This window comes from Nomascus leucogenys, chromosome 10, assembly GCF_006542625.1.
Source record: "Nomascus leucogenys isolate Asia chromosome 10, Asia_NLE_v1, whole genome shotgun sequence".
Lineage (NCBI taxonomy): Eukaryota > Metazoa > Chordata > Mammalia > Primates > Hylobatidae > Nomascus > Nomascus leucogenys.
Window position 1 is genome coordinate 97,499,601 of NC_044390.1, and position 13,332 is coordinate 97,512,932.

At 41.6% G+C, this 13,332-nt stretch overlaps 1 protein-coding gene across 1 annotated transcript in view; it reads right to left on the bottom strand.

Annotated features, from left to right (window-relative positions):
- Nucleotides 1–9,388: 9,388 nt before the first annotated feature.
- Nucleotides 9,389–13,332, bottom strand: part of RIMBP2 (RIMS binding protein 2) — a 322,878-nt gene continuing 318,934 nt past the window's right edge. Inside the window, exon 24 of the mRNA XM_030821681.1 lies at nt 9,389–9,434. Coding sequence (XP_030677541.1) covers nt 9,423–9,434 — 12 coding nt within the window. The 3' untranslated portion in view covers nt 9,389–9,422. The remainder of the gene's footprint in view (nt 9,435–13,332) is intronic.

Genomic DNA, 13,332 nt, shown 5'->3' on the forward strand with positions numbered 1-13,332 from the left:
TCTCAAATATTTGTTGAATGGATAGATGAATAACTAGTGCCCCCCACAATTCAGAAAAATAGCCCCTAGTATTTCCTGGGCATGTTAGAGTTGAAGGGCTCTGCCCCAACAGTGATCCTCAATCCTTGGGTACACATGGCAGTCACCAGAGAGCTTTAGCTTTAGCAACCCCTAATGTCAGTGCGCACGCAGTTCGCAGAAGAATCTCAGCTGGAGACCTGGGCACGGATATGTTTAGAAATCTCCCCTGGGATGTAAGTTACACCAGGCAGAGAGGTGGGACCATCCAGACAGACAAAAAGCAACCCGGCTTTCGAGAAACCTGGATTCTAAATCTCAGCTTCCGGCTGTATCTGAACACCAGACACTCTGCTGGCATTGGGTGGTTTTCTTCATGGGTGCCTGGAGGAGTCCATCCTGGCCACGTCCCCACCCATGTGGCATAAGTGCAATGCCAGGGTGTGATCTGGAGGCAGGAAAGGAGCCCTTTGGTGTGGCCCTGCAGCCTCAGCTGTGGCAGGGTCTGAGCTACCTTAGCACAAGCGGGCACTTTGCCCTTGGTCTGGGGCCTGGGGGCCGCATCTGGCCTCGTGATTTGCTCGCTTTCGACTTCCATCAGAGGCCAACCCTTCCCATTTGGTCCCAGGCCCTGTGAAGTGGAGAGCGGGAGTAGTATATGTACCTCCTTTCTGGACAGCGTAAGAATCTTTAAACACTTTAATGCCATTCTCCCTGACCCAACTTACATGCCATTGCTTTTGATTTAAATCAACTATATTGAGGTATAGTTTATTTACATAAAGTAAATGAATCCAGTGTAATGAGTTTGGACAAATGTCTATACCCCTGTATCTACTACCACCATCAAGCTTTAGAGAATGCCTATGCCTTTCCTCCCACAAAGGTTCCTTCTTGCCCCTTTGCAAGCAGCCCTCCCCACCCGGACCAGATGCAGCAGTGACCTGCCTCCGCCAGCTCTGTCATCTCACCTGGAGAACTGTGTAGCATGCACTCTTGTGTCTGGCTTCTTTTGGTCTGCCTGGTGTTTTAAAGCAGAGTCTGTGTATCTGTGTAAGTGGGTTGTTTGCTGGGTGGTATTTGAGTTTGTGATGAGTTCACCATTTGTTTATTCATTATCAGTCAGTGGGTGTTTTGGATGTTTCCAATCTTTGGCTAGTATAGTAGACTACCATGAAAAATACTGTTGAGGATTTTGTGTGGGGATGTATGTTTTCATTTCTCCGGTGGATACATAGATGTGGAACTGCTGGATTTATATGGGAAGCATGTCTGCAACTTCATGAAAAGCTAACAAGCTGTGTTCTAATTATTTATGCCCTTTTCTCTTTTTCTTTACAATGCATGAGATTTCATTGCTCCACATCCTCACCAGCATTTGATGATGCCTTTTTAATTTTAGTCATCTTGTGGGTATATAGTCTTACCTTATTTTGGTTATTATTTGCATTTCCCTGGTGAGTAATGTTGCTGAGCGTCTTTTTGTTTACATGTTGGCCATTCCTACATCTTCTTTTATGAAATGTCTGTTCAAATCTCTTGCACATTTTAAAAGTATTTGTATTGAGTTGTAAAAGTTGTTTATGTATTCTGGATACAAATCTTTTGTTGTAGATAGGCACAGTTTCTGGCTTGCTGTTTTGCTTTCTTAAGTATCATTCAAAGAGAAGATGTTTGTACAACTGCATTTGAAAGTCCAGTGATGGGGGAGAACCATCTGGTGAGGACTTAACACTTCCTACTCTTGGATGTGCTTCATGCATGGTTGAAAATGTAATTGTCAAAAAAGGCTGCCAAAGTTCTTGATTTGTATTCTGACTTGCAGTGTTTGCTAAACAATATTTGGAATGGTATTTGGAAAAAAAGTATCTTCCTTAGCTGTTTAATTTGCTGTAGAGTGAGATAGACTTACTTTAATGTAAGTTGGCAGTTGACTTCATTTGTACCCAGTACTGGTATCTATAAATAATGCCTTTTTTCTGCATTCTTTTAAAATTTATTTGGCACATAGCAGACACTCACACATTTGTCAAATAAAAGAATTGTACAAATTTTTTTCTTATTGAAATTCAAACCAGATTGAATAAACCAAAAGTGCTTCCTTGACAGTTCCTTCAACTCCCTAATCCCAATTCCCATCCAAGCAGTAACCATTGTTTGGTTTGCATATATTCTAGCAACCTCTCCCCCCACCCCCCAACTTTTTTTTACTTTTGTATTTTTACTACTAATTTCAAACTGGAAAAAAAAGACCAGTATCATGAACCTGGTTTCATCCTGCCTAGAAGTAAAGAAGGGGAAATTGCTGAGCCTCTGAAACCAAGAAGACCACTGAGGTGTCGGGGTGGAGGGGAGAGGCAAAGAACTCTGTGGAATATCCCTTATCCTTTGAAAAAATTGAGTAGGTTGAGTAAGGAGAAACTCTAGATGATTTTACATTTAAGGATGACACCGTATTTGTCTGACTGATTTGAAGGCACATTAGCTGATTTCTTGCGTCACATACCTTTTTTATACTTGTCCAAATTCCAGTTGCCCTGGGTTATCTTCCCCAAAAAGTGGAAGATGATTGAAGGTAGTACTCAAGATGAAAGGGCCTTAAGTAACACAGAATCATGTGTTGAGGAACTTCTTTTCTTTCAATTATGTTGCTGTTGATTATGTGCAGGAGAAAGTCTGTCTTGTTGTTGGGGTGTCTGGCACCTCCATTTGCTCATCATTTGATTTTAACAAAGCCAAACAAAGTAGGCCCTAGGTAGAACTAAGAAGCAAGTCCAATGAGTCTTCTTTTTTTTTTTACTAGACTTTATTTTTTAGAGAAGCTTTAGGTTCACAGTTAAATTGAGTAGAAGGTAGAGTTCCTATGTGTTCCCCTCACCCACACAGGCCCAGCCTCCCCCATATCAACATATCCCACTCCCCAGAGTGGTTTCCTTGTGACACTTGATGAACCTACAGTGACATCGTGATTGCCCCAAGTCCACAGTTCACATGAGGGTTCACTCCTGTATCTACCATCAAGTTTGAGAGAATGCCTATGCTCTTCCCTTTGTGTATTTTGGATAACAGTCCTTTTATGGACTGTCTGTGGATGTGGACAGATGTATAATGTATGTGTCCACCATCATGGGACGACACAGAGTCCTTTCATGGCCCTAACACCTCCCTGTGCTGTGCCTCTTCATTTCTCCCTCCCCTCCAACCCGTCGTAACCACTCATCTTTTCACTGTCTCCATAGTTTTGCCTTTTCCAGATGTCATATATTCGGAATCATACGGTATGTAACTTTCTCAGGTTGGCCTCTCTCTCTCAGTAATATGCATTTAAGATTCCTCCATGTCTTTGTGGCTCATTTCTTCTTAGCACTGACTAATATTCCATTATTTGAATGTACCAGTACATGTATCCATTCACTTGCTTGAGGGAGTCACCTTGATTGCTTCCAAGTTTTGGCAAATATGAATAAAACTGCCATAAACATCTCCGTGCGGGTTCTTGTATGGATATACCTTTTCAACTCCTTTGGGTAAAAACCAAGCAGTGTGCTTCGTAAGGGAAGAGTAAGTTTAGTTTTGTAAGAAACTGCCTGTCTTTTAGAATGGCTGTACCATTTTGCATTCCCATCCCTAACAAATGAGAGTTCCTGTTAATTCACATCTTCCCCAGCATTTGCTATTGTCATTGTTCTGGGTTTTGGCCATTCTGATAGGTGTGTAATGGTGTCACGTTGTCATTTGACTTTGCAATGCCCTGAGGACATGTGGTATGGAGCATCTTTTCCTATGCACACTTGCCATCTGTGTGTCTTCTGTGCTAAGGTACCTGTTAAGGTTTTTGGCCCCTTTTTTAATCAGGCTGTTGTCTCATTGTTGAGTTGTAAGAGTTCTTTGCATATTTTAGATAACAGTCCTTTATCAGATAGGTCTTTTGCAAATATACTGAATCCTCTTTTTAAAAATCAGGCTAGGTGGCACTTAGTTATGGGAGCAATGGAAGGTAGAATGGAGGTGTTTGATGTTTGGGTAAAGTTACTGCCTTTGGAGAATTAAAATTTGTTAGCAGGGGCCACCAGGCCCTTCCTGATCTGGATCAACCTATATCTTCAGTGGTCACTTCCCGTGTGGACCTTGGGTCCCAACCCTGTGAATCCACTTGCAGCTCCTAAGGTGTGTGTTGTGCCCCCGAGTCTTCTAGCTGCCTCCCGGGTCTGGTAGGCCTGGACCTGTGAGCCGCTGAGTTTTCCTCGTTGCTGCCTCTGCAGGCTAAATACTTCAACAAAAATTCCCTGACCCTCTTCCTGACCACCATGCTGCTTAGGGGCCTGGGCCACCACGGTCTGAGCCTGTGCCCACAGCAGTTTCTGATGTGAGTGTTCCAGAGCCACGTGCTGGCCAAATGGATTTGTCATCACAATAACCCCATTCTCTCCATTTCCAAACTGCCACATTGAAAAGCAAAATAATTTTTTGAGTAATAACTTTGTTAGGCTTTTCAGGAATTCTCAGTAAATCATTGATAGAATCAGGTGTCTTCATAATTTCTGTAGTGCTGAGGCTAACGAGCTTCAATGTCTTCCTCTTCTCTCCCCCTTACCTTATTTCCCCCCACCCCAAGGTTTATAGTGTTTAATTATTGTTATATTGGCCAAAACCTGGGTTGAATTTTTGCCTTAAACTCTACATAGTTTCAGTCAAATAATACTACAGAAAGCCCAAGTTAAGTATGCTTTTATTTTTTAAACCAATTTTAGTAGTACACTGTTTTGGAAAGCTGAAATAGTAAGAAAGTTTACACATATTTGGTTAGTTTAAATATTTGTTTAAATGCATTTTAGGAACTTTATTTCTCAAATTAGGTGTAAACAAAATTCTCCTTTCCGTGATTACTCAACAAGATAGATTGCAAGCTTTATCAGTTCCAGACTGTGCAACTTTTATATATCAAGGCTTTACTGTTGTCCAGTGTGAAAAATTCTTAATTGAATTAACCCATAATAAGTCTTCCAGTTGTTATTGAATTGGAGATGCATAAATAGATTTGCATTTCTCTTGTACAAATTGCATTCCACCAGGAGGATATGCCCAGGATGAGGCTATCTCATGAGGGACAAGTTAATTTGACCAGGGCCTGCAGACAGTAGCTGGCCTAGAATACAAATTGAGGAGACGTGTTCCCTATGAGAATCGGAGGCAGCTTTACTCCTGAGACAAGGAATCAGGGTCAGTGACAAGGAGTTCTAACAGCAAACCAGAGCCCCCGCTTGGATTTCCTAGGGATCGAATAGCTGTATCTTTGTGGTAGAACTTGAAGTGCTATGATCTGCCTACAGGAAAGCCAAGGTAAAATGTCTCTGACTTCCCTCTATTATAATGATGGGGCTTCTTGCAGTCAGGGATCTTTTCCAGATTTCCTGGTGATAGCGCGGCCCAAAGAGTACGTGAGCCTCAGCAGCTCCCCACCTCCCACTCCAGATTGGGGTGCTTTTTAAATGCATGTACCCAAGACAAAAATTGCAGAGGCACCAAGTGCTAAATAGACCAGCCCCTGGCTGGTTCTTAGAAACCTATTGTGTGGTTTCCGAATTTTACATAATTTTCGTTAAAGCATTTAGCCTGTGGTGAGGCATATTTGCTTTAACATGTGCTTACTACAGAAGTTATGTTTCACTGTAGAAATGTCTGGAAATACAAATGCAAAATAAAACACAAATCTCTATCATTCTGCAGAAACAGCATTCTTTTGACCCCTATTGTTTTATTCTATAGGTATATATTTTTGTGTTTACAGAAACTTGATCATAGTATTTTATAACTTGCTGTTTCATATAAAATTATCATGAACAACTTTTGTGTCATGACATGTCTCTCCTTTTAATGAGTGCACAGTCTTCCAAACTACAAATCTTCCATACTCTGTTTAATGTTCCTCCACTGCTAGAAATTTTGGTTGTTCCTGATTTTTATTTTCCCTTTTATAAATGTCTCTTTGGTGAACATTATTAGACTTACAGTATAATCCAGTTGATACATAAGCGAATGAAGACAGTAACCCTCAGATGTGTGTGTGGCAAGCACACTAACTGACATCCTTTCAGCACTTTGTTGAAATGGCCATTTCCATTATGTTCAGGAAAACTCATTTGGGGAAGAATAAGCAATAAATTTGTAATTAATGAAATCTGGTTCAGTTTTTCAGTTTGTCCAGGTTTTAAGAGAAGTTAGGCACTAGCCTAGCTTTAACTGATGTCTGTTCCCAGTGAGTTGAGATCAGGATTGCTCTGAATACATGCCAGATAAGGACGCTGAGTACCAGCACGTAGGCTTGCCTTACGGGCATGGGTGAGTGCTGCTTCAAATGGTACAAAATGATGTTCGCCCATAAAGCAACAAGAACATGTTAAAGACATACGTTGAATGGCACCTCTTGACCCACTTTGAGGGTCAAGAAGTCCAAAGTCAGGAGCTTTATTGATTACCATATGAAGTGGTTCCTGGGATGCCCAGCGTGTTTCCAGAAGAGCTGCTGGGGTGCGTCGTGGTTTTATACAAGCTTGGCCATGAAAGGACAGATACTGAAACTATTGTATGTTTTCATCTTTTAAAACAAACCTTGGTCATAGAAAACCAACAGTCTTGTCCACCTTTGTCCTCTAACGCCTCCCAACATGCTACCTTCCTGAGAGGAGACCCTAAATAGATGACCTTTTTAAAAAATAAAAAAGACGACTTTTTTTAAAAATAGAAAATCTGACAGATGCTCATCTTGAAGTTATTTACTCTTTGTTTTATTATCAGTTTCATTTTCCAGTTTTCGTATTTGAAATATTTTAGAGAAGGGAAAGATATTTTAGAGAAAATTCCCTGAAACAATATACACAACATCTCTTTTTTGGTAAAATTGCTGTGCATTTTCTCTCCCTCCTCCACGCTCACCATAATACACTATTATGATTTTTATACTGCAGGGCTTGTTAGTCTTTGCTTTTGATGAACTATTAGTTTTCATTTCCATAGGTAATGAAGTGTGTAGTTAGTTGGCTTGGTGATGAGAAAGAATGTTAATTAATATATTTCTGCCCACTTTACCAGCCTGTCCACAGTGCTGCAAATTTATTTTCAGAAGCTTTCTTACAGCTTGTAATTGGATGGAATTTAAAGTGTTTTGTGTAATTCAAAATTGTCTTTTAAAGTACTTTCTTCATTGTTGAAATATTACCATGAGCTACTGTTGAAATCGTTATTTCATAACATCCTTATGTGGGTTTTTTAGACTTCATTCCAGTTCATTTGCTGTGCTGCTTTCGTTCATCAAATGCCTGATTTTAATAACTGTTTAACATAGTTAACTACTTAACTGTGAAACAAAACACTCACTCAAATATATTTTTAACTTAATGTAAGTACTGCTTTAATATATGATGCAGTTTAACCTGTTTTCCTGATGATGCATATATATGAATGGCTATAGATGTTTCATTGACTGTGAAGTTCTCATGTTCAACACCTCAGGGCAGTGCATGCACATTCAGAGATGATAAGAACTTATTATTTCAAGTTTCCGGATCAGTTTGAGGAGTGTCTTGAGATTTTAAGGCAAAACAGACATGTTTGTTATTTGACACTTGCGCTGAAATCTGTGACTCGGGGCTTTCTGGTTACAGTGATGTCCCAAAAATTCAGAAACTGGGTATATTAAAGCTGTTGAAAAATGTTACTTCTCCTCCCTTCCCTCCAATTATAAATGTATGCCTATCAAAAGTCATGCTGTTTTTACCAAGTAACTGAAATGATATTTAAGTTGCAAATCTGGCCTTAAAAACATATCAGTCCTTCACTTGTCTATCTTAATAGATGTCTGTTTTTCAAATGAAACTTTCTGAAGCTCCTTGCTGCATGTTCTTCTGAATCTCCCTGTGCAGGTCTGTCCAAAGACCTAAGCCACCGCCATCAGTACCACACATGCTGTGGTTTGGGAATGTTATGGTTTGCTTCAGACTTTCTTTCTGATCCTCTTATTTGGATGCCATGGGAGAAGCTAAGACAGGAATAAGTAGATCGTTTGTTTCTTTTTTCATTTTTACTTTTAGAAAGGCTCAGATGCTCAGAATTGGAGCTGTCATAATCCTTGTTTTACAAGAGTTTATCATTGAGCCCTGCATATCTTTTATTTTCCTTATTAATAAGGAAATGATAATAAGGAAATAATTATCCTTAATAATAAGGCCCCTTGAGCCCATCTCCCAATCCTGGAACTAAACCCTGGCAATAGCCACCATTCACCCATGCGCACCACCCCCTTCCTGTCTCCGTTCACCCATGCACACCACCCCCTCCTGTCTCCGTTCACCCATGCGCACCACCCCTTCCTGTCTCCGTTCACCCATGCACACCACCCCCTTCCTGTCTCCATTCACCCATGCACACCACCCCTTCCTGTCTCCGTTCACCCATGCACACCACCCCTCCGTCTCCTCACCCCCACCCCCCCTTCCTGTCTCCTTCACCCATGCACACCACCCCTTCCTGTCTCCGTTCACCCATGCACACCACCCCTTCCTGTCTCCGTTCACCCATGCACACCCCCCCCCCCCCCCCCCCCCCCCCCCCCCCACACCCCCCTTCCTGTCTCCTTCACCCATGCACACCACCCCTTCCTGTCTCCGTTCACCCATGCACACCACCCCTTCCTGTCTCCACCCATGCACACCACCCCCTTCCTGTCTCCGTTCACCCATGCACACCACCCCTTCCTGTCTCCACCCATGCACACCAACCCCCTTCCTGTCTCCGTTCACCCATGCACACCACCCTTCCCGTCTCCGTTCACCCATGCACACCACCCCTTCCTGTCTCCACCCATGCACACCAACCCCCTTCCTGTCTCCGTTCACCCATGCACACCACCCCTTCCTGTCTCCGTTCACCCATGCACACCACCCCCTTCCTGTCTCCACCCATGCACACCACCCCCTTCCTGTCTCCTTCACCCATGCACACCACCCCCTTCCTGTCTCCACCCATGCACACCAACCCCCTTCCTGTCTCCGTTCACCCATGCACACCACCCCCTTCCTGTCTCCACCCATGCACACCAACCCCCTTCCTGTCTCCGTTCACCCATGCACACCACCCCCTTCCTGTCTCCACCCATGCACACCAACCCCCTTCCTGTCTCCGTTCACCCATGCACACCACCCCCTTCCTGTCTCCACCCATGCACACCACCCCTTCCTGTCTCCGTTCACCCATGCACACCACCCCCTTCCTGTCTCCGTTCACCCATGCACACCACCCCTTCCTGTCTCCATTCACCCATGCACACCACCCCCTTCCTGTCTCCCATGCACACCACCCCTTCCTGTCTCCTGACCTTTCTGCTGCCAAAGTGGACGCTGTTGAAATTATCATTCCCTTGCCTGTTGAAAAAGTTTTAGCAAATGTACATGGGTCAGTATTAATTACTATTTATTTTTGGTTGGTTTTGAACTTAATAAAATTTACAGCATATCCTTGTCCAAATTTGCCAGTTTTTCTTTTATAGACAGAGTTTTCTGTGTTTTAAAAATTTTGCTGTAACCCAAAGTCAGAAATATGTTCATCTATATTTTCCTAGAAGTTTAAAACTTTAAATCTCTAGAGTAGATCAAGTTGATTTTTGTAAGGTCTATAGTAAGGGAACAATTTCCCTTTTCTCCGTATGGAATGGATAGTCGTTTTTCACCTCCACATCCCTTTCCTGAAGAGTGTCTTCTTTTTGTTTTGTTTTTTCTTTTTGAGTCTCACTCTGTCACCCAGGCTGAACTGCAATGGCACAATCATAGTTCACTGCAGCCTCAAACTCCTGGGCTCAGGTGATTCCCCTGCCTCAGACTCCCGAGTAGCTGGGACTCCAGGCATGCACCACCTTGCCTGGCTTCTTTTTTTCCACTGATCTTTCGTTTAAACCTCACTCACACATCACAGCCCCATAAATGTGCAGGGCCATTTGTCATTGATCAGTTAGTTGATCTATCTCAGTATCAGCATCCCATTGTTTTAATTACTGTACTTACCTACATCCTGATGTCTGGTAGGACACGTTCCTTTATGATTCCATATGAATTTTAGAATTTGTTTGTGACATTCATGAAAAATTTAAGATTTTATTAAATTGCATAGAATCAATAGGAATATGTAGGGAGAGTAAACAATCTTTGTGATTTTAGGTTGTACCATCCTCCAAATGGCTTATTATCCCATTTATTTGAGTTTTAAAATGTCTTTCATCATAAAGTTTCATAATTTTCTGTGTACTGATATTGTACATTTTTGTTTGATTTATTCCTAAGTGCTTTTAGAGTTGCCATTGTAAATGTTTTTCTTTTAAGGATTATATTTTCTAATTTTTACAAGTATATGTAATTGAGATCTTTAATATCTTACATCTAGCTGCTTTAATACACTTTTATTTCTAATGATTTGCCTGTATTATTTTGTGTTTTCTATGTAGGCAGTTGTATCCTCTGCAGACAATGATAATTCTGTTTTCTTCTTTCCAATCTTTATGCTTTCACTTTATTAAATTTTCTCCATTTAAGATTACGTCCATTATAGGATTTTTATAAACAACTTTTACTGGGTTAACAATTTATTCTTGGCTTTCTAAGAGCTTTCAAAGGCATTTCTGTTGAGTTTTTTTAGTTTTTCTATATCTATTGAGATGATAATATGGTTTTTATCTTTTATTCTGTTAATATAGTTCATGCTAGTTTAAGATTTTCTCAGATTCAATCATTCTTGCATTCCTGAGATAAACTAACTTGGTTCTTTTTTTTAAATATGCCATTGGCTTTTGTTTGCTAACATTTTGTTTAGAGTGTTTACACTTACATTCATGATGAAATGGGCTTACAGTTTTTTCATTTCCTTACTATCTTTGGTTTTGTGTCCATTTATGCACTTCTTTTAAGATGTCTTGAAGGGTGTTGCCTTTTTATTTTTGGGAAGGGTTTATAGAAGATTGGGATGGTCTGAGTATTTGGTAGGATTATTTTTGTTAAACCTTCTAGGCCTGAAGTTTTTCTTATGGAAAAAAATTTATTACTTTGGTTTCATTTGTACTTACCATTTTTTTAAGCTTTCAGTTTTTTATTGATCAGTGTCATTATTTTACACTTTTTCCAGGCATTTGTCTATTTTTTTTCTGGGTTTTCTAATTTATTAATAGAGAGTTGATAATACTTCATCTTTATAAAATCGGCTGTATGATTATGTTCTTTTTAATTTAAAAGTATTATTAACGTCTTCTGTTTGTTGTGATCAACCTTCCCAGATGTATTTCCTTTAGTCTAGTTCAAAGTTAGTTCCCATCAACTTCGTATTGTTGTTTTCTGTGTCACTGGCTTCTACTCTTTATCTCTTTTCTTTGGTTATCTTTTCTTTCTAATATCTTAAGTTCATTAGTGTGTCTTTTCTCATATAAAGTTATAAATTTCCCTTGAAGCATTGCTTTCCCCGCATCCTGCAAGCTTGTCGTGCTTTCATTGTAATCCAGCTCTCTCTATATATAGCTGATCCACAAGTTCTTTAGAAGTGTATTTTTTAAAATTCCTAAGTTAGTGCCATTTGATAATTTAACTTCCACTTAGTAGCCAGGGTTAATTTACCATGTTGTTGGAAACCAGAGCTCCTAACATGAACCCTGAGTTTTTAAAAAATAGTAACCAAGCTTAGTTGTGATTTTATGATGTATTGTTCAGTCTAATTAGCACTGTGATTAGTATTTTAGTTCTGTAACAAGTTTTTTTCTGGTACTCAGCTTCATACTCTTAGTACTGCAGATAGAATAGGTATTTTAATCTTTTCCGATGTCTTCATTTCCAGGTTTTGGAATGTAATACATTTGAAAATAGTGCTGTGAGACAGTGGTCCACTGTCTTGTGTTTCTGCCTGTCTGGTGAGAAGCAGTACTGACTACCTTTGTCCAGATGATGTTTGTGGGGATGTTTGTACAGCAGACTGCCCCAGAAGGTAGAGATGGTGTCTCCCTTCAGAGCAGAGGGCAGGCATGCTTACAGGCCAGGGTCATAAAAACAATATCTTGCTTCAGGGCAAAAGTCAGACAAGGTTACCGCCCATTATAAAGGACTCCGGGGTCCCTCAGCCCAGGTTTCCCCTGCTCCAATTCAGCCACCTGTGTATGTGGCATCACCTGGTCCCGTTCACTTTGCTCCTTCGGAATTAGAGCTTGGGCAACGGGTACCAGTTATACTCTTTTTGCTTCTAACCACATCTTCTGTCTCTGACTCAAGGATCTCATGTCTTGTTTCCTACCCCTTACTCTGAACTCATTTGTCATAGACCTTGTTGGGTTTGTTCCCTCTCTTTCTGCTCCTCTTCCCCTCCCTCCCTTTCTTCCTTTCTTTTTGTTGTTTTCTTTCTCTCCCCTCAAACAGGTGAGGGCTGTATGCAACCCACCCATCACTGGGCTAGACGGTGGGCTGGCTTGGCTTGGTCATTTGTCTCTCACCTGCTGGGCAGCTTCTTTTCCAGGACTGGTGCCTGCACAACTTATCTGGTCCCTGTCTCACTGCTTTGAAGCCTCCTGCCTTCCCCACATGGTTCTCTGTGCACTGGCACATACGGAAAATCATAGTCCCAGCAGGTGCTGTCCCCGAGGTGCTTGTCCTCTTTCCCCTCTTCTGTCGTGTGGACCGCACTCCAGGGCTGTGTCCCTAGAATGGCTGCGTGCGTCTCACTGTTCTCTCCCTGATTCCTACTAAGTTCCTCAGGAGTTGCTGATTTGGATGAGGGACAACCAGCAGCACATGGGCCTGAGGAAGAGGAAGGGCTGCTGAGCCCCGGGTTCTCACCAAGGTGAGACCGCCTGCCTTCTCACAGGCTCCGCTTCGGGAACAACGTCTTCAGGAACAACGTGGGTGAGACAGCACTGCAAATTCTCACTGGGGCCTTGCTCTCTCCCTTTTCCCTCACAGTGTGTGGAGATTATTCCCCAAATCTGACGCAAGTCCAGCCGTCTCTACAAGGATTTTATTGGAAAATTAGAGGCAGCTGTTTCGGTGACTGCTCATCAAATGCTATCAAAAGGCAGCATTGTTGTTTAACCCTTTCCTCCCCATCCCTTTTCCTCCTACTCTATCCCCAAAGAAGTCTTTTAAGAAGGGACTAGAAAAAAGCTTTATTATTTTCAATTTGTATGGTTATTTACATGTATCTTCTTCTTCTGGTAACTAAATGGAATAGGGATTGTGAAGTGCAGAATGGTCACGAGGCAGGAGGCAAAGACCCCAGCAGAATGGTAGGGAGGCTGGAGGC